Raw genomic sequence first — 22,439 nt, forward strand, 5'->3', positions numbered from 1 at the left:
GCAGTTGGGGCGCTGCGCTACACTCCGACTGATGGACGCCGGGGAACGGTGTGGTATGTGGAGCCACTGTCTTACAGCTCTAGTGACCCAGGTTCGATCCTGACCTCGGGTGGTGTGTGTGTGTGTGTGTGTGTGTCTGTGTGTGTGTGTGTGTGTGTGTGTGTGTGTGTGTGTGTGTGTGTGTGTGTGTGTGTGTGTGTGTGTGTGTGTGTGTGTGTGTGTGTGTGTGTGTGTGGAGTTTGCTCCCTGAGACCGCGTGGGTTACCCTGGAATGAAAGGGCTTACATACGATGAGCGTTTGTCGGCTCTTGGACTGTACTCACTGGAGTACAGAAGAATGAGAGGGGACTTCATAGAAACATTCTGAATGTTGAAAGGACTGAACAGAGTAGATGTGGCCAAGTTGTTTCCCTTGGTGGGTGAGTCTAGGACTAGAGGGCACAGTCTTAGAATTAGAGGGTACTGGTTTAAAACAGAAATGAGAAGAAATTTCTTTAGCCAGAGGGTCATGGATTTATGGAATTTGTTGTCACATACAGCTGTGGAGGCCCCATCATTGGGGGCATTTAAGGAGGAGATTCGTGGGTATCTAAGTAGCCAGGGTGCCGGGAATTGGGGCTAGATGGGAATAGTGAGGTAGTGGAGCAGACTAAATGGGCTTGTGATCTTGTGATCTTGTGATCTTGTGATCTTGTGATCTTGTGATCTTGTGATCTTGTGATCCAGTTTCCTTCCATGTCCCAAAGACATACGTGCGGGTTGGTAGGTTAGTTGACCGCTGTAAATGTCCGTTAGTGTGTAAGTGGACGGTAGAATCTGGGGGGAGGGGAGGGAAGTTGATGGGAGTGTGGGGAGAATAAAATGGGATTGGTGTCGATTTGTGTAAATGGGTGACTGACGGTTAGCACGGACTCAGAGGGCCAACGGGCCTGTGTCTGTGGCTGCGTCTCTGACACCTGCTCCCAGAAACCCGATCCTAGTCCGTCCCAGAGTGGTAAAACCCAGTCCCTGAGGAAGCTGAGGTCCCTCGCTGTACGTTTGTGGGGGCTGTTCATAATTCTGGAGAGGTCCTTTGGAAACCTCGCGGAAGTTCTGCAGCAAATATTTAAACTTTGCTGATCCAGCCGGTATTTTAGCCAGCTGAGATTACACGTTCTCCCTGACTCAGGAATCTGCAGAGGGATTTTTCTCCATTTGTCACCATCAGTCTGACGGGAATAGGGAAACACGACACCCTCCTGGTGTCTCTCCTTCAGCAGTGGTTTTTGGCCAAATGCTCCAATTCTCCCCGGCATTAACCCTTCACTTACCAATGGGCTGCTTGATGACGATGGTGTCCGGGAAGGTGGCGATGGCAGTCCCGCCACTGCCGTGAACTGCCTTAACTCGGACCTGCAGCTTGTCTCCCTCCGTTAAGTCTTTAATCAACAGGACGTTTTTCGTGGTCAGTTCCTTGTTGGCAGCAACCCAGGTCTGAGCTTAGAAAAGAAATGTAGGGATTAATAGATCGTCTCAGCTGTGGTGGAAGGAGCTCCTGCATGTGTTGGGGAAACCTCAGAGCCTGTTTGGTCACAAGTGGGCAGCTACACAGTAGTGGGAACCGTTGGACTAAACCCTGGGGAAATTCACCGCACACTTTCGTCACAATTTGAAAAATGGTTCGTAACAAAGATATTGTCACTGTCTCAATACTTTCAGATGATCCACATCTCAACAATCCCCTTGCTCAAGTTTCAAATGACGAATCATCAGCTGGTTTGGTGGATTTCTCTGACCCCAGGGTACTTCCTGATGCACCATGCAAACCATCCAAGCTCCAACTTTGAAGACATGCCCTTTTGTTCTGGACTCCTGCTTCAGAAGGGACAGAATGGGGAGAAACTATCTACAAATTATATATTTTAAACTGCTCCACTTAATCATTTCTTAATCTACTACGTTTAAGAGAAATTATGTCTAAATCCGTGAGATTTGTCCCCTTAAATTAACTCTCAACCCCTGTAACACTTTGAGCTATACCCTCTCTCAGGGAATATATACCTGGATTACAAAGTCCAGGTGATCTAACCAGAGTTTTATGAAAACTTTTTCCCTTTAAATTCCAGCCCTCTTGAAATAAGTCACAGGTCCAGTCCTGATCCACAGTGAAAGTGATTGGCTCTTGAATAGACTTCGAAACTCAGTCGGCAGATTAACACTGGAGAGGTGACCCAGTATCACTCCGGGCACCATACAAGTCTCATAACGTCAGGTCAAACATGGACGATCTTTAAGTCATGGACTACAGATATTCATATGAGTCATGGGCTGTAGAAGCTCACAACACTCCATGTGTAAACTGAAGCAAGGTCACTTCAATATCTTTCACCAAGGACAGTTCAGGAACAGCATCACTCACTGATCCCTGAAGAACACCAGCCAAACTGGGCTTGTGGTGGGTACTCATAGAGTCACAGAGTCATACAGCACAGAAGCAGGCCATTCGGCTCATCACGTCCACACTGACTAGTGGGGACCCACCTGTATTAATCACATCTCCAGGACTTGGGCCATAGCCGAGGTGATTCAAGTGCTTGCCCAGACACTTCTTAAATGCTGTCAGTGACTCTCCTTCCACCACTCTCTCCAGCAGTGTATTCCAGGTACTCCCCCTCTCTGCGTGAAGAAGAATCCCCCTCTGAATGTCTTCCCCCCCTACCCTAAAGCTATGTCTTCTAGTTTTGTCTACCTCTGATTTGGGGAAAAGTTTCCTGCAGTCGACCCCATCTACACCCCACATAATCTTATGTACCTCACTTAACCTCCTCTGCTCCAGGAAAAACAGACCCAACCTCTCCAGTCTCTCCTCATGACTGGCACACTCCATCCCAGGCAATACCCTGGTGAATCTCCTCTGCACCCTCTCCAGCGCTAAGTTAAGAGAAACTATGGTTTACACCCAGATCCTCTCTTGGGTTCTGGGTGTTGTTTGCATGGCTGGTGTTTAATGACCATCCCCAGTTGCCCCAGAGAAGAGGATGGGGCAGTAGGTCTGGCGAATGTACTCGGCTCGAAGACAACCCACAGGGTTTTGACCCGCCAGTGAAGTAAAGAGGACACATGTCCAACACAGTAACGTGTGGGACTTGGGGGAAGCAATGCATTTGGTGGCCGCCCACTCTCGTGCTGCCCTTATCTGATGGGGATGTGGGGAGAATAAAAACTGGTTCTGGATCGAGATTGGTTTATTATTGTCACGTGAATCAAGATACAGTGAAAAGCTTTGCTTGTGTACCATCCAGACAGATCATTCCATACACAAGTGCATCAAGGTAGTAGAAAAGGAAAACAGGATGCAGAATATGGTGTTACTGTTACAGAGAAGGTGCAGTGCAGGCAGACAATAAGGTGCAAGGGCCACAACGAGGTAGATTGGGAGATCAAGAGTTCATCTGTTAGTGTAGGAGAGGTCTGTTCTAGAGTCAAAAGGCATTTGTCTCTTTGTGTGTTGAGTGGTCAGCGCAACTCGATGGGCTGAAGAGCCTGTGCTCTGTAACCGATCCTTCCTGGTAATCAAGGTCACAGGCCTTGGAGCTGCTGTAGTCAATGGTACTGCAGAACATACCAGGCCTCATCCTTGATAATCTACCAGTGTCATGTCTTGCACAGATTCATCTCCAGCCTGCCACACCCAGATTCAAAGTGGATACGACAGCTCATGACTGGCAGCTGTGAGACAGTGCGGACATCAGTGGTAACAGAACTGTATTCCAGTTGGATATGTAACCTCGTGGTTGGACACGTCCCTCATCCCACCGCTACAGTAGGGCCAGGGGAAACGACACAGGTTCATTGAGGAGCATACCAGGACCTGCACCAGGCATATGTCAAACTTTCAAAGGCTGTAATCCAAGACTCGAGGCTGAGCAAACACAGAGACGGACAGAGCAGAATGATGCCACAACTGATGGATCAGATTAAAGCTCTGCAGAGTTGATCCAATCACATCAACGTGTAAAGAAGGAGGAGGTTTTGTAGAAATCCCTGTCCTCAATGATGCCGGAAACCAACAGATAAGACCAAAGGGTTTGCAACCATCCTTAAGCCATTAATCCATCTTGCTCTTCTCTTCCTGCCTGTGTCGTCACATCAGACTGACGTCAGCCTGCTGAATTCATTGTCCAGCCAAGCTGTTCCATGACAATTCTATCAGTGGTGCCTCGCAGACACAGTGGATGATTCCCCACCAATAGCAGAATAACCCCCATCAGAATATTTCTGCCAATGTCGACTCAGTCATCAGCAGTGATGGAAGGTGTCCGTGATGACTGGGTTTCACTGGGACCATTTGGATCCAGACCTTGTTGGTGCCTTGGTCCAGATGTGGACCAAGGAGCTGAGTTCTGGAGGTGAGGCGAGAGTGACTGCCCCTGGCGGTAAGGCAGCATTTGTCCAAGTGTGGCACTGAAGGGGAAGTGAATGGGTGTCAAGGGGAAAAACCGGTTGGAGTCCAACCCTACACAAAGTTGTTGGACGTCACTCATCGAGCCCTAGGACAACACTGCAGGAGTTCCACAGGGTAGCGCCATGGATCCAGCCTTTTTCAGCTGTTTGTTTGTTTGATCGTGCAATTTAACCCTGATTAGTTGAGGCATTCGGCATTGTTTGTGATACTGTGGCCTCAACTAATCAGGCTTAAACCCTCCTCTAACCTAAAGATTCATACCTCTGGTGCACCCTGGGTGGAATGTGTACCACAGGGTCTAAAACCTGGAACTCTCTATCCAGCAACTGTGAAGGGGTACTTTCCCTGGAAGGAATGCTTTGGTTTGAGAAGATGCCTCACTACTACTTTCTCAAGGGCAATTACTGATGGACAGCAAGTGCTTCACAGAGAAACACACAAGGCTTATTTAATAACACCCCTCCCCCAAACATGTGACCTCCACCACTTACAAAAGGCATGGGATTATACAACCCCAGCGTTCTCCTTCAAGTCACACAGCACCCTGACCTGGAATAACATCTGTTCTTTGCTTGTGGCTGGGTCAAGGTCATTGAGCTTTCTGCCCAAGCTCTGAGGGAGTCTGCTCACTAAACCAACAGCAGCAGTTCAAGAATGCAATTCATCACCAGCTTCTCGGGAGGAATTTGGGATAAGTATCTAACGCCCACTCACCGGCGATGCCCACACCCCATGAAGCAATGAAAACAGGTGTTATTTGTGTTCGTTCACTAGCTACATCTTTACTTGGACCCTGAACCTCTTTGCTCCATCTACTTCCTGGATCTTTTTAGGGGTACACTGATCTATCTTTCCGAGGTCCAAAGTGGATCACCGCCCACGTCTCTGCATCTCTGCTACGGTTCTGTTGAAACATGAATCTGTCACTAGCTGCAATTTTTCCTCTCCTCCACACCACTCACTGCGCCCGAGCTAACTCAGAGCTTCCGAGAAGCTAGCAACATGATTTGATACTTTCATAAATGTAAGAAAGGATACAGATTGTGGATGGTGGTGAAGGGGGCGCATTCTGCAGCTGTGATCACCAGCTGATCTCTCAGGAAATGGGGTGTTGTAGGTGCTCTGACCTCTTGGACACACGTACAGGTCTCAGGTTGTGGGGGATCCTAGTCCAAGTAATATATCCACTTGCAGGCTCCAAGATATAATTATTTATTTAAATGGTTTCTGAGCTGGTTCTAATCCCGGTGCTGGGACACCACGGTCGACAGCGGACACCCAGCAGTTCCAGATCGCAGTCTGCTCTGCTCAGTCATCTTCTAAAAGAGGTGAGTGACTCCTTTAACCCATTCCACCCACCGCGGACTTGGGCAGCAGCTTCAAACGTACGAAGTCCGACTTGTGCCTTAGGGTTTCACCACCTGTGCTCCGAGATTCCTTTGGTGCAAACTGACATCCCGATCTGAACCGCCTCGACCCAGTCCAGAGCACAGGACAACCCCATATCCCCAGCACCCAGGCTAAACCCAGGACAACAGTGACACCAATGGTTCCCTTTGGGCCCAGAATGAACCATCAGTGTGCTATCAGGAGAGGCTGGACAAACTTGGGCTCTTTTCTCTGGAGTGGCAGAGGCTGAGAGGTGATCTGTTGGAAGTGTGTAAAATTATGAAGGGCATAGATAGGGTGGACAAGCAATATCTTTTTCCCCATTATTGGGAGATCCAATACCAGAAGGCTTGCATTTAAGGCGGCAGGGGGGTGGTGGTGGAAGGTTCAGAAGAGACGTGAAGGGTGTTTTTTTACTCAGAGATTGGTGGATGCCTGGAATGTGTTGCCTGATAGGGTGGTGGAGGCAAATTCATTGGGGACTTTTAAGAAGGGCTTGGATGGGCACATGAATGAGGGGAAAATGGAGGGATATGGACATTCTGTAGGTAGGAGGGATTAGCTATGTCGGCACAACATTGTGGACTGAAAGGCCTATTCTGTGCTGTACTGTTCTATGAACCCTGAACCCCAAACACCCAGACCAACACCCGAAACCCTCCACACCCAGAATGACCCCTGAACCCCCTAACACACACTGACCCCTCAATGCCCAGACTGACCCCTGACTTTCACACACATACAGATCCCTGAACTCCCTCTTACCCAGGCTGACCCTCACACCCAGGCTGACTCCTGAATGCCCCTCACCCAGAGTGATTCCTTCTCTCATCCTGAGTGACCTCTGAACCCCCAACACCCAGGCTGATCCATGGCTCACACTCAGCCCCCAGACCCAGGCATGACCCCTTTATCATTCCCCCCCCCCCCCACGCACCAGGCTGACCCCTGACACTCTCACACCAGCCCTGGGCTGTTCTGCTGTCTGATCCGACACTTGCTGACACGGCTGTCAGTACAAGTTCACCCGAGGGTAGAGGCACATCACTCACTGCCTTCCTTGCAGTATTCCACAATGTATCCTGCCAAGCCACTCGTGCCAATGTGTTTGGGGGAGTTCCAGTTCAGGGTCACTGAAGTGCTGGTCACATCCTCCACCGTCAGGTCCGTGGGCTCCCCATCAGCAACTACACAGGGACAAGAGAGAGTACAGCAGGGTTCCAGTCACAGGCTCACTGCCGGGTCACTGATACTGACACTTGGACAGAGAGAGACAGAGAGAAAGGCAGAGAGAGAGACAGACAGACAGAGACACACACAGAGCACAACAGAGAGGGAAAAAGCGACAGACGGGGGGGGGGGTGGGGGGAGAGAGAAAGAGAGCCCAATACAGAGAGCGCGCAGTAGAGAGCGAAAGAGCGAAAGCAAGAGAGAGCGATAGACAGAGAGAGACAACGCTAGTGAGTGCGATAGAGAGTGGTAGAGAGAGAGATAGGGAGTGAGCAGAATAGATAGAGAGAAAGTGAGCGCGACAGGGAGAGAGAGCGAGTTAGAGAGGGCGAAATAGGAGGGAACGTGAAGGAGAGAGGGACAGTGGTGAATCTATGAGAAAGGAAACTCAACCTGTTCTACATGTCCAGAGCGGGGAGGGAGATCACATACAATCACAGCAGGAGGTGGTTGTAAACATCAAGGGGAATATATTGGTGGAAATTTGATTTTGTTATTTTGGGTATTTTGTTAGACAGAAGAATGGAGCTCGGTATCAGAGGGAAAGGTGACCTTATTGCGGAGACAGATGTATAAAGAGCTTGAACGGACCGAGACGAGCGGGAGAAAGTTCCACACTGAGTCACCGAACTGTCCTCGTCTCTCTCCGGCCACTTTCTTACCTCCTTTCGGGGTCTCTGGATCCATGGGCGGTGAGGGAGCTGTGGATGTCGAGCGGCAGGAAAGGCTGGGGAAGGGGGACTGCCACGGCTCTGGAGAGGCAAGTGGTCTCTTTAAATAGTCGGCAGGCAGATGGGGACCCGCCCAGCGGGACTGACGCTGCCCCGGCGGGGCGAGGGCGCTGGGGGAGTGGTGGGCGACACCACCCCGATGTCAGCCCACTCTAACCCTGGACCCTGGACCCTGGTCCCGTCCCACACCCACCCGCTCACTCTCACCTATCACTCACACACACACACACACACACACACACACACACACACACACACACACACACACACACACACACACACACAACCAACCTGCGGCCAGTCAGGAGATCTATAAACAATAACAGATCCGCAACCAATGAAACGCAGCCGACCAGAAATGGGTAGACACGGCGTGAGTTTTGCAGGGGACAGTTGCAATGCATTGCAACCAATCAGGTGGATGTCGCCAATGAAAATATTTGCAGCCAATGAAAATATTTGCAGCCAAAGTCAACATCAAATAACACAACATGGAACCCCAGAGTGGATTTGGAATAAGATAAACACAACTAATGAAAGTATGTAATCCGTAGAGGCGTCCGATCAACGTGATCCTGACGGATGAGATTTCTGCAGTCACTGAAATATGTGAATCTGACATGAGTGTAATAAATTGGCGACGCTCAGCCAATGGAACATCTGCAGCTCATGTGATTTGTGTCAATGTGGAGCTGATCAGAAATAGACCGAGCAATGTGCAGCCAAACCCCCCCCCCCCCGGGGCGGAATGCTGGCGGTCTTTGGGGTACATGGAACCAGTGAGGAACTCTGTGGCGATGGGTCTTGTGCAGCCGTTGACGTTACAGGCGATGGGAAATGTACAACTGGTTTTGTGCAGCTGCAGGATTCTGGCGTCAATGAGGTGCATCAACAATGAGAGATGTGACCATTGAAAAAGTACAGAAACTGCAATATGTACAGCCCTGGGAATATAGAGTCACAGAGTCGGACAGCATGGAAACAGGCCATTTGGCCCACCGTGTACACCCCGATCCGTGGGCACCTATCCCTACTAATCCCATCTCCCAGCACTTGGTCCTTGGCTTCTGTGCCTGGGTGATCCAAGCGCTCGTCTAGACGCGTCTTAAATGTTGTCAGCGTGACTCTGCTTCCACGGCTATCTTCTGCCGTGTATCCCAGGTGCTCACCACTCTCTGGGTGAAAAAACTCCCCTTCGGATCCACTCCAAATCTCCAGCCTCTTGCCCTAAATCTACAATCCTTCCTATAGTGTGGTGACCAGAACCACAGACAGTACTCCAGCTAAGGTCTGACCAAAGTTGGAGCAGAACCTCTGAGCTCCTGTATTCAGTGGCCCAGCTAATGAAGGCCAGTGTCCCATATGCCTCCTTCACCATGTTATCTCCCTGCACTGCCACCTTCAAGGATCTTTGGACCTGTGCATCACATGTGCAGAGATAGGTGAGAGATTCACAGATGAAGCATCATGTGCCATCAGGCAGGTGTGCACATGATGGACGAACAGCCAACGAGATATGTGAAGCGTTAGGAATGGGCAGCTGATGTGTATACACAGCCAACAGCGAGCAGTGCCAGGGGGAGTTTGCTGCAGATAGCACTGTCGTGTAATACATGCAGCTAATGCGAGAGTGCAGCCAGTGAGGCAGATAACGCCAATGAAAAGTACGCAGACAATCTGATTTCTTCAGCTAATGAGTGCAGCCAGTGGAACATTTCCCAACGATATAGGAAGCCATTCAGCCCACCCAGTCCATGCTGGTTTGCAGAGCATTCCCATTAATCCCATTCCCCCACTTATTTCCCTGTAACCCATTTTCTCTCACACCTCTGTTAACCACCCAATTCTCCCAGAGGCCACTTGCAGCAGGAATAATTTACTGTGGACAACTGACCCACTAACCCACCCGTCTTTGGGATGTGGGAGGTAACCAGAGCACCTGAAGGAAACCCATGTGGTCACAGGGAACGCCACACAGACAGCGCCCGAGGTCAGGATTGAACCTGGGTCAGTGGAGGCAGCTGTGGGGCAGCTGCAGTGATTGGTATCCATAGCCTGTACAAGGGCCACAATCAATTAAATATATGCAGCTGATACTAAACGTACAGCCAAAGGGTAGTATGTATGTACCATCAATGAGAAAAGTACAGTTAAGGACATTCAGACTGCCAGTGTGATGTGTTCACCCAACTGGATAGGTGCAAATCTGTGCAGCCAATGAGATAACAACTTATAATGAGATATGTGACTTAAACCGCCGATATAATATTTACAACCAGTGAGATGTGTGTAGCTGATACTCTATTGAAATAAGAAGAATGAGAAATCTGGAACCAATGAGATACAAGCATTAAGAAATGGACAATAAGAATTACAGCCAATGAGAAATGTACAGCCAATGAAATTTGCTCACCTCCCGGGATGTGTGCCTCCAATGAGCTTTGCACACCCTCTGGGGATGATGAAGCCAATGAAATATATATATTCAATAAGAAAATAAGTAACTAATCAGAAACGTAAAGAAACTGAAATGTGTAAACAGCATAATTGCAATGTGACTGGATAGGAACAATGAGAGATTTTCCATCATTGAGAAGTGGACAGGCAAACAGAGACATGCAGCCAATCAGGCATGTATAGTCAACAAGGAATGGACAGTTGATAAGATATGTGCAGCCACGGAGAGAGCCAACGTAGACAATCAAAATGAAAATCTCAGTCAGTATTGCACCTACTAGCAATGAAATACGTATGGCAAACTTGATACAACAGCCGATGGGTTTTGTGCAGTGAATGACTTTTATGCTGCTAATGTAGAGTTGATAAGGACCATACAAAGCAATGAGAGATGAGGTCCAATGAGGTGGGCAGCCAATTAGATGGATGCCCCAACTGACATTGAGAACTTGAGAGGTGGACAATGAATGTGTGGCCAAACATCTGTGTGTGCAGCTGGTGAGGGGAACCAATGGAGGTGGAGCATTGGGATACAGGTTGAAGTTCAGGGCTCAGGACGCTCAGGTGGAGGGAGGCAGGGGAGCAGACCCAATAATGTAGATGCTGCCAAAATCTCAGGGGAGAGGTTGATAGATTTCTGGGGTGGGAGAATCAAAGGGTTATGGGGATAGTGCTGAGGTAGATCAGTGATGATCTCGATAAACGGCGGAGCAGGCTCGAGGGGCCCATTCCTGCTCCATATATTCATACAGACAGGAGGTGGTCAAAGTAATGGAATGGGGTGGACATTTGATAAGGAGGAGTTCATTGGAAAGACTGATGAACAAGTCACCAGCTCCAGGTGGGATGTGCCTCAGGTTGTTGGAGAGGAAAAGCTGCTGAAGGCCTTGACATCATCTGTCAGTCCTCCCCAGATCCAGGACTGGAAACTGGCAAGAGTGGCCTTCTTGGTCCAAATGGGTCCAAGGACATGCCCAGTAACTCCAGTCCTTTATGGCAGGGAGGCTTTCAGAGACAATCAAACAACAAATTGTGTTCACATTCATGGATGGGGCTTTAGCGGCAGAAAGCAGAGAGTCCTGGGAAATGTTTTTTTTTCAGACTGGTGGATACTAGACTGTGGTGTTCCACTGGGGTCGGTGCTGAGTCATTGATATATATCAGTGACTCAGGTGTGGGTGTGCAGGGTAAAATTTACAAACAAGCAGCTGACATGGGTCAGCATGGACCAGTTGGGCAGAAGGGCCTGTTTCCCTGCTGTATCACTCTATGACACAGTGAAAGTGCGGTGAAAAGTGAGGGGCAAGTAATAGGGGACAGGCACAGGGACGCCTCCCTCTGGTGCAGGTCTGGTCTCTCTCTCAGTCTGCAGCAGATCTCTCTTGCTGAGACAGGTTTCTCTCTCTCTCACTCTGATGGAATTCCCACTCTTTCAGTCTCAGGTACTGTCACCTCTCTCAGTCTATTTCTCTGTCTCTGATGTAGATGTCTCTGACCCTCTCCTCCCAGTACAAGTATCTCTCTCTCTCTCTCTCTCTCTCTCTCTCTCTCTCTCTCTCTCTCTCTCTCTCTCTCCCTCTCTTTCTGGTACATTGCAGCTTTTTCTTCTGAGGTTCTAACACAGAGCCCCTCCCTCACTCTCTGTCGCAGGAGTCTTGCTCTGTGTGTAAAGAGGAAGGCTCTCCTGTGTCTTTTTCTCACTGAATGCTACAGGTCTCCCTCTCTCATACAAATCTCATTCCCCCATAAAGTTCTCTCCCTTGTACTGACTTTTTCTGATTCCCTCTGGTACAGTAGTCTCCCACTGTCTCTCATGCAAGCAACACCCTTCTCCGATCCAGCCGTAGATCCTCTCTCTTGTAGTGTGTCTCTCTTTGTCTTGCTCATTCTCTCCGACAGGAATCTCTTCCCCTCTGTACCTCTCTCTCCAGCTGGCAATATTTCTCTTTCTGGTAGAGTTGTCCCTCACCCACTCTGGTGTAGTAATCCCTTCCCATCTCTCCCTCTCTGTCTGGTTTGAATCTGTCTCTCCGTGGATTGAATTCACTTTCTCATACACATTTATCTTCCTTCTTCTTGTCTCCTCTCTGTGACTTCCTCCCTCAACCCCTCTATTTCTGCATCTCTCTATCTTCCTCTCTTTCTCTCCCTCTGTTTCTTGGTTGCCTTTCTCCTTCCTCTGCTTCAGGTCTGTCAGAAGAACACTGACCTCTAGGGTGGGAGGTTCCCAAGATTCACATGTGGAGCGAGTGTGCACCGTGAGCTCTGGGCCAATGATGAGCCCCACTGCTGAGCCTCACTGACACAGGTGAGATCAGAGGAAATCACACAAGGTGGGTAAAGTTTATTCACAGGTTCCTCATGGACTGCCTCTGGAACTTTCTAGACCCATGTAGAACTCACAGACCCACCAGATGTTATTGGGGTCACCTAATTTCTGCTGCAAAGATGTCATCTCATCTCTCATCAGAAATATTATGTGTTGCTTCTTTCCATATTTCTTTACGACATAGAAGCAAGCCATTTGGCCCATCAAGTCTATGCAGGCTCTTGAAGCAATCCCATCAATCCCTCCCCCCAGGAATGTCTCACATGCCCACTAACTCCCCTCGATTCCACCACCACCCTGTAGACTAGGAGTAATTTACAGTGACAAATTGATCTACCAACCCGCACTTCTTTGGGATGTGGGAGGAAACCTCACTAACACAGGAAGAACATGCAAACTCCACACAGACAGCACTGGAGATCAGTGTTGAACCTGGGTCGCCGGAGCTGTGGGGCAGCGGATCTGCCAGCTGTGCTGCCCTGCCCTACCTCAACAATGAAAGGCTTCACTTCAGGAACAGCACAAGGATCAAACAGGCTACATGGACTTCTCTGAAACGCTCGCCAGTCTTTAATACATAATTCCCAGAACCACTTAACTCCACTATCTCCCCAATATCCCTTCTCTGATCTACAAGATCTCAGCACACTGGCTCTATGATACAAACTCCTTCCATCCCACATCTTGTTGCTTACATTGCCCAAAGGCCTTTCCTCCACTTTACCTTCCAAGCTGAGCCGAACGTGACTCACTGAATGCTTCCTGAACACTTCAGATAGGCCGAAATTTTCTTCCTCTGTAATGGGTGCACTTGGGATGTCATCTTGACAGCAGCGCAACCGACAACAGACCCTCTGCAGTATCATTCCTGAGTTGCCTGGAATATTTTTGGTGACAATTTCACTTCATTTGGGAAATTGGTACATGAATACAACTCCTTGTTAAGTGTTGTCTTCCATCATCTACAATAGCAAGAGAAGGTCTAATGATGTGAAGTTTTCAGCCCCTGCCAAATCTGCCATGCAGAGCTTGAGTTGTAGGCAGAGGCTATTGCTCATCATTGATTAGTTATTTTGTAACCTCTCTGGAGCTGATGGTCCTACAGCTTTAAGTACCCTTATGATGGGTGCTGCCCAATCGCTCACCAATACCTTGTGTCATTCCATGTACCTATCTGGGCATTTGGGTCAAACATGTTACAATGGATGGGTTTGGTATTTGGCTCCATATGGGAGCTTGGTGGTCCTTAATGCCTGTAAGTTCTTCAAATTGTTCCAAAAGCTTTCTCAGACATGGTTATGATGTATTCATGCTAAATATGTTTATCCATCCTCACCTCTCACAGCCAGTCTTTCCCCAGCAGAATTGGTCTCTTCAAATAAAGAGCCATCGTAATCATTAGTCTTGCCTTTTGCCCCGTAATGACTGCATATTCAGGGTTTCAACAGAATATGCTCTCAACTTTTGATGTGTTCTTTTGCTAATGGCACCTTACTAAACTTCTGGTGAAGTGTAACCCTTCCCACCATGGCTCTGTTGCAGAAGTTTCACTCTGCACATTGATGTCTTGATAACTCATCATTAGTTTGGAAGTAGCTGTTTTTTATAATCACTACTAGTGCAATATCTGTGACATAAAATGTGCTCCTTGCATTGCTCCCCCTCTGCACAGCTGTGTAAAACTTCTTTCTGTGGTTCCCCACTGCAGTTGTTTCTCACAGATTCATGGAGAATACAGCACGGAAACAGGCCCTTTGGCCCTACTTACCCATGCCGACCTAGATGCCAATCTACACTAATCCTACTTGCCTGTGTTTGGCCCATATCCCTCTAAACCTTTCCTATCCATGTACCTGTCCAAATACTTCCTAAATGCCGTGATTGTACCTGCTCCTACTGCTTCCTCCAGCAGCTCATTTCATATACCCACCACCCTCTGTATGAAAAACTTGCCCCTCGTGCCCCTTCAAATCTTTCCCCTCTCACCGATGGCCCGCTAGTTTTAGACTCCCTTACTCTGGGGGAATGACTGTGACTATGCACCTTATCTATGCCTCTCATGATTTTATAACCCTCTATAAGGTCACCCCTCAGCCTCCTTCGCTCTGGGGAAAACAGTCCCAACCTGCCCAGTCTCCCCCTGTACCTCCTCTGCTGGGACATAACTTGCTCTACTCTCTTTAGCTCTGCACACAGAGGTGATGTGCCCTTGCTTTCTACAGTTAAAACATCTTGCTGACTCAGTGGTGCTGAATGATACCCACAGCAATAGTAGCAGGGTTTCCAGCCAGATCCACTTTTTACGTCACTGATGCTCACATGACTTGGATCCACTGTCAGAGCTCCTGTCGTTTCGTCTGTATACTATGCTTACACCAACATTCTGTGCTGGACATAATCCCTTTGTGTCCTCAGAGGCCAAATCCATAGATGTGGGTTTCATAAAAACAACACAGGACAAACTTGTTAGTAAATATTGCAGCAAATATTTTTGCAACATAGGAAACTCAGTTAACGATTGATGTCCCATTTAACCAAGTAACAGAAAAACAGCAAAACCATTACAAAACCATTTCTGTTTTGTTTCAGACATCCAGCATCTGCAAAACAAAAACCTGCAGATGATGGAAATCTGAAACAAAAACAACAAAATGATGGAATTACTCAGTATGTCAGGCGGCGTCTGTGGAAAGGCAGAGTTAATGTTTTAGGTTGAACACCCAGTTGTTGCTGCAAGGCTGTCACCCATTTAAGGATTGTGTCACGTGACCTAAGATTCTGTTTTTCTCTCCACAGATGCTGCTTGACCTGCTGAGTGTTTCCAGCACTTTCTGACTTTATTTGCCTATTGAACAACTTGGACTGGACGCATTCATCAGGCAGTCTTACACAAACGTACCCAGGAGCGCAATCCAAGGATGCACCAAAGTTGCAAAGCTGTGACAGATTTCTATTTGAAAATCTCGAATCTTTTCTCCTAATCTCTGATGGCATGTTCCAAACTTACAACTCCTCAAGACCGCCAAAAGTTTCGGATTGTAAGGCTTTTGCGTATTTTTTGTTAAGTGGGACATCGATTGTTAACCAAGTTTCCAATGTTGCAAAAGTATTTGTCGCAGTATTAACCAACCAGATTGCCCTGTGTCTCACTCTGAACATTCTTGCCCTTTCTCTCTGCTTCAGTGATGTTACACATCCTGAAAAAATGTCCCCACCTATTGCCTGTACGAATAAAGTGACGTGTGTGCTTCAACCTAACTCCTGAGGTTTCCACTGTGACCCCTCTGTGACTGGGCCGGCTTCTAATTTGACAGCCACCAGGCTTGCCTTTGTTCACACCACACTGCAGGTGCAAGCCCCCCTTCATGCTCAGACCTGCACCTCAGTCGTGCTGCGTTCAACCGTGACCTTCTCAGAGTCAACGCAGTCAAGTTGTTGCTCGATGTCCTCCATCGCCTTTGAGGGCTGCATTCTTTGTTCGTCCTGTCACCAACAGGGGTGCTCAGTGGGTTGTTAACTATAAACTAACTCCGTTGCAGAGTGAATGGTGTGATACACTGTGAGAAACATGGAGCTCAGCAAAGGTGTGTGCAGTTTTTCCCCAGGGTATGTTCTCTGTACATTGTTGCAGTTCAGAGAGCAGTTAGTTACACGACACAATCCTTAAATGGGCCACAGCCTCACAGCAACACTTATTACACTGCTGGTGACGCAGCGGTGCATAGGGCAGAGCCACTGCCTCACAGATCCAGCAAGCTGGGTTCAATCCTGACCTCCGGTGCTGTCTGTGTGGAGTTTGCATGTTCTCCCTGTGACCACGTGGGTTTCCCCTGGGCGCTCTGGTTTCCTCCCACACCCCGAAGACGTGCGGGTTGGTGGGTTAATTGGCTGCTGTAAATTGCCCCTAGTGTGCAGGTGAGTGGTAATCTGGTAGGAGCAGATGGGAACGCAGGGAGAAATAGGTTACAGGGAAAATGAACACGGAATGGGATTGCTTTGTGAGCCAGCATAGGCTGGATGGGCTAAATGGCCCCTTGAGCATTGGAAGGAAATACAGAAACTACAATAACCCTCTGGGCAGAAGACATTCCCTTTCATCTCAGTCCTGCATGGACCACGATGGTGACCCTTCCTGTAGATTTCCCTCAGAACCTACCCTGTCAGGTCCCTCGCGATTCTTTATGCTTCTAAAAAAATCATCTCTCATTAGATGATACCCTTATCCCAGGAATCAATCCAGTGAACCTTCCCTGAGCTTCCACAAGTAGGCCAGGACTATAGGGTTGGTCTCATAAAGGATCTATGCTCTTGCACTTCTTTCCTCATATCAAGAGCCAACCTTCCATTTCCCTTCTCTCTCAGGTGTGGCTGCCCCAGTTTCGATGTGTCTTTCTCTGTACACCCATTGCTTTCTCTCTCTCTCTCTATCACTGTCTTTAGGTACAGGTGTCTGTTTTCCTCTCTCCCTCTCTCTTCCACCCCCCCCCCCCCCCGCCACCCCCCACCTTTCACCCTCTCTGTGCATCTCAATCTCTTTCTTTCTCTCTGATGCAGGTTTCTCTACTTCTCGTACAGGCGTCCCTGGTTATTTGTTTAGCCGTCTCCCTCACGGAATCTTTGAATCGTACAGCAGGGAAACGGGCCATTCGGCCCAACTTGTCCACAACAACCAGTGGGCACCCTTCTGTATTAACCCCATTGCCCAGCACTTGGTTTTTAGCCCTCCATGCCTGGGCGATCCAAGTGCTCATCTAGACACTTCTTAACTGTTGCCAGCGATCCAGCTTCAACCACTCTCTCAGGGAGTGCATTCCAGGTACTCACCACTCTCTGGGTAGAAAGGTCCTCCTCGGAACCCCTTTGAATCTCTTCCCCTTTACCCAAAACCTATGTCTTGTAGTATTATCTACCTCTGGTATGGGGAAAGGTTTCCTGCAGTCTACCCGATCTATACCCCTCATAATTTTATATAGCCTCTCTTAACCTCCTCTGCTCCAGGGAGAACAGACCTTCCTTCTCAAGTCTCTCTTCCCAACTGAACTGCTCCACCTTAGGGAACATCTCCTCTGCACCCTGTCCAGCACTATCACATCCTTCCTATAGTCCGGTGACCAGAACTGCACCCAGTGTTCCAGCTGAGGTCTGACCAATGTTTTATAAAGTTGGAGCAGAACCTCCCTGCTCTTGTAGTCAGTGCCCTGGCGAATGAAGGCTGGTGTCCCATGTACCTTGCTGACCACATCATCTACCTGAGATGCCACTTTCAAAGATCTATGGACATACCTCTTCCTCAATACTCCCCAACAATCTACCATTCATGGTGTATGTCCTAATCTCATTAGTGCTCCCAAAATGCATCACCTGATATTTGTCTGGATTAAACTCCAGACACTTTCTGCCCATCCCTTGGTGATGTATCTCCCTCTCTCTCTCTGACACGTGGCTGCCTTTTGCTGGTACATGTCGGTGTCTTTTGCATCTGAATATTATCGTGCAGCATGGCAGCTTCAATGTTCTGTGATGAAATTTCATTTATTATAAGAGAAAATTGTGAGACCTCCAGTTGACAAAATTTGACCCAGAACATCTGGTGGCAGAGAATATCAGACATCTGGAAGATCATTTGTGCACCAAGTAATGTCGTCTTTCAAGCAACACTCCCCTGTTTAAGAAAGGTTTATTCACTGCAGTGGCATGGTTACAGGGCACCTCAGCCCACAGTGCTCCCTCCAGCTCTCCAAAGAGAAAGGTCTTCTCATTCCAATGTGAACAGAGACCCAGTAAAGCTACAGCCACGCTCCGCTATCAGGGCTGCCCCGCCTGTTGAGGACAAGGTCACTGCCTCCCTGAATTTACTGGCTTCCAAACAATTCCAGGCAGCGGCTGATTATACCAAGCTCCCCGCCATGCATGCCTGGCATTGGAAAAGTCACTGATGCTCCTTACGTAAGAACACCTTATCATGTCATCGTTACGGTGTCTCGATGTACAACAATCACAGTCGTCCCGCTCTCTTTTCCTCGCCAATTCTTTTTGCTGGAGTGCAGGGGGCCATTCTGTTCTGGGGAATGAAAAGGAATGTAATAATGACGAGGGCAAGAGTGGTTCGGCGGGGAGAGACAGCGTTCTCTGCAGCTGTGAGCGTGTGTCTTGAAGGCTGTGCTGCTTGCCAGGTGCCAGGGTTAAGAGCATCTGCTTGGGGTTGGAGAGCAACTGGGAGTGGGCGAGGAACAATCCTGTTCGAAGCCCTGACTGACTCCATTTCCAGCACCCTCACCGGCAGTGAATTCCAGATCAGAACCACTCTCTGGATTAAACAATTCTTCTGCATATTCCCCCCTGTATCTTTTGCCGATGAATTTACTGGCCTTGAACGATCCACTAATGGGAACAGCTTCTCTATATTTAGGTGAGGATGATTTGAGCAAACTATTTTGAGGATCATAAATCTCAGAGCATTAATGTCAAATGAAATGTACCAACCTTGCATCTATATGAACTATTCACCCTTGTGTGTCTCAGTGGCAGCCTTCCAACTACCTCTAAACAGTGAACCCTCCTTTTGCTGGAGCCAGGTTGGTGTGAGACCACTCCTTGGGGCAGGAGAGGAACTTGAATTGGGAGGAGAAAGATCCAGTGTGTACCAGTGACATAGATAGGACGAAGAAACCGTTCTGCTGAGAGAGTATGAGCAGCTAGATCTAAATTAAACATCAGAACCACAAAAGGGAATAATCTCTGGATTATTACTTGAGCCGCATGCAAATTGGCATTGGACTGATAAACTCAGAGTGTTCAAAGTGTGGCTCAAAGATTGATGGGTTTCTAATCATGGGGAACTGGCACCAGTACTGGGGAATGAGGAAAGAGTTCCATTGAGATAGTGGAAGTAGTGTAATGGTGAATTGAATAGCTCGGGCTGTAGATAAGGCTTTAAACTGAATAGTTGTGGGAGGCCAAGTTCAGGCAATAGTATAGGGTAGTGATATGGGTAATGATAACCAGAGTGTGATGGGAAGGGATGGAGAATTCATACAGAACAGTGCACCTGCAAATAGGACCAGATTAGGGGAAACTGGTAAAGGACAAAGGGAAGAACAATTTCCCTGAATGCACGTTGCCTTTGTAAGAAGGTAGACACACTGATGGACGCAAACAGAAGTAAACGGGGATGGTCCAATAGCCATTTGCAGAGGTAAAACAGACAATGTTGGAAACATTCAGCAGGTCAGGCAGCATCTGTGGAGAGAGAAACAGAGTTAACGTTTCGGGTTCTGGACCCTACATCAGACTGGGAAAGAGAGACAGCAAGTTGGTTTTCGGTAGCAGAGAAGTTGGGGGAGGGATGGATAGAACAAAGGGAATATCTCTGATAGGGTGAGACCAATGAAGAGATCTGGATGCATGGTGCCCGATGGTCAGAACTAAACATTCCAAGGTACATTAATGAAGGACAGACAGAGAGGAAAAATGAAGTAGGGTAGCTCAATTACTAAAGGAGATTGGTATCAATGAGAAATGATTCAGACTCAGAACATTAAGGTGCAGAATCAGTTTGAGAGGAGATTAAAAAATAGCAAGGTAAAGAAATCACTGGTGGAGTGTGTGTACTGCCACAGACCCTCCCCACAGTTGCTAGAGGATAGACTATAAAGTAAGAAATAATGGCAGCTTTTGGAAAGGTACAGCGATACTTGTGGGCAACCTTAATCTTCACAATAAGTCCCTTCAAATCTTCAACTTCGACAAATCAAATTGGCAAAAATATTTGTGAGGATGAGTTGATAAAATGTATTCAAGACAGTTTCTTGGAAACAAACAGAAAACAGGTTATTTTGGATCTGGTCATGGTTTCAGAGTAAAGGGTCCACCTGAGAAGAGTCATCATAACATGACAGAATCTCACATTCAGTCTGAGGGTGCCTTAAACTTAAATAAAGGCAGTTACAGAAATATGAAGGTAGAGTGGGCTAAAGGTGACTGGGAGGGCAAGCTAAGGAAAATAACGAAGGCAAGGATGGTATCCAATTGAAAAAGTGCACACAAAAAAGTGGTAGGGCAGAAAATGAGGAATATTTCAGAAAACTGTTGGAAAAAAAGGGGAAAAGACAGATCATGAGAGTAAACTAGGAAGAAAAATAAAAAGGCTGCAAGAGCTTCTACAAGTATATAAAGAGGAAGATAGTAAGTCATCTTTGACCCCTTAGAGGATGGGGCTAGGGAATTAATAATGGGAATTGTGAAGTGAACAGGTAATTTGTAACTGTGGTAGAAGACATCAACGCTTTCCACGATAGGTGAAGATCAGGGAATAAAGAGACAGTATCCATCGCTGGAGAAAAAGTACTCGGCAAAGCAACAGTGCTAAATGCTGACGTGTGCCCTGAATCTGATCCCCTGATCCGAGGGGCTGAGAGATGGTGGAGGCGTTGCTCGTGATCTTCCACAATTTCCTGGATACTGGAGAGCTCGCAGAGGACTGTAGACCACAAACTGAACACCTCTGTCAAGAAATGAGGGAGAGAGAAAGCAGGACACCATAGGTCAGTAGCCTAACATCTGTAATTGAAACAGTAGCTGGATTCTATTATTAAGGACGTTACAGCAGGACCTTTGGAAACTCAAAACTCCACTATTCAGGGTCACTGTGGTTTTATGAAAGGGAAATCACGTCTGACAAATTTATTAGGATGCAACAAACAAGTGTGGTTAAAAAGGTCCCAGTGTGGTTTCCAAAAGTTCAACATAGAAAATTACTGCTCAAGATGAGAACTCATGGCATTGTGAGGGGGGAGGCAGGGGTGGGGAGGCAGGGGTGATATACTGATATGGACAGGGATTAGCCTAACGCAAAACTGAGAGTCAGGATAAATGTGTTAACCAGTCCCCACCCTCCCTCCCCACTCGCCGGTCCCCACCCTCCCTCCTCACTTTCTGGGACCCCATCCCTCCCTCCCCACTCATTGGGATCCCAGTCCCCACCCTCCAACACACGGGGAAGGGACCCCACCCTCCCTCCAACAAACTGGGACCCCCGCCCCTGTGATCCATTTCCATTCACAAGGGCCCCCGTTCCCCTTCCAGATATATGGTTCACTGGAATGTTTTTAATTATATTGTGTTGCATCTTTTAAAAAAAGTGAAAGTGTGTTGAGTTATTTATGGAATTTCATCATTCGGACAGACTAGCAGTCCAACTCCACCAAGCTCCTGAGAGTGCCTGACTATTGGAGATAGACTGTATTTGAAATTATTGGACTAGATGTTGAGTCCAGAAGGCTGTTCCTCGGGTTTACACTGAGCTTTGTTGTGAAAGTGCCAGAGACCAGGGATACAGGGGTCAGAGTAGGAGACAGATAGAGAATTAAAGTGACTGGGAACCGGGAGCAGGAGTTCATCCTTATAGAGAGTGCGGAAGTGCTTCACAAGAGCAGGGAACATGCTGGGTATCCTGTGGTGAGTGAGTCACCTCCTGACACCCCAAAGCCTCTGACCATCCGCAGGAGTGTGAAAGGATACCCCACCTCTCTGCCTCTGGGCAAACCTCACTGGGTTGAAGATGAACCTTGCCTGGAGGTGGACAAAGAGTCCAAGTGCTGATGACATGTTCTGGGATATCGAACACGACATTTGAGTCTGGGGGTCCGACCAAATCGAAGATTAGGAAGATCTTGTCCACCACGAAGCGTTTAATGAGCACCATTTACACCGATGTAATAATACAAAGCAGTAACAATTGAATAGAAACACAGCCTAATTACAAGATCTGATCAGGCCCCAAGGCCTGAACAAACCGGGTCAGAGTCACAGTAACAGTGCAGTTTTTCCAACATCTCCTCTTCTCCTGGAGCCCCTTTAA

The 22,439-nt window shown here is 47.9% G+C and overlaps 1 protein-coding gene across 2 annotated transcripts in view; it reads right to left on the bottom strand.

Moving 5' to 3' along the window:
• The window catches only part of mybpha (myosin binding protein Ha), a 32,210-nt gene extending 24,209 nt beyond the window's left edge, over positions 1 to 8,001 (bottom strand). For both annotated transcript variants that reach the window (XM_052034753.1, XM_052034754.1), the window contains exons 1-3: positions 7,726 to 8,001; positions 6,886 to 7,020; positions 1,311 to 1,478 (exon numbers count right to left, since the gene is read on the bottom strand). In XM_052034753.1, the coding sequence (XP_051890713.1) occupies positions 1,311 to 1,478; positions 6,886 to 7,020; positions 7,726 to 7,750 (328 nt within the window). In that variant the 5' untranslated portion in view covers positions 7,751 to 8,001. The remainder of the gene's footprint in view (positions 1 to 1,310; positions 1,479 to 6,885; positions 7,021 to 7,725) is intronic.
• Positions 8,002 to 22,439: the final 14,438 nt, after the last annotated feature.

Source organism: Pristis pectinata, chromosome 20 (assembly GCF_009764475.1).
Source record: "Pristis pectinata isolate sPriPec2 chromosome 20, sPriPec2.1.pri, whole genome shotgun sequence".
Lineage (NCBI taxonomy): Eukaryota > Metazoa > Chordata > Chondrichthyes > Rhinopristiformes > Pristidae > Pristis > Pristis pectinata.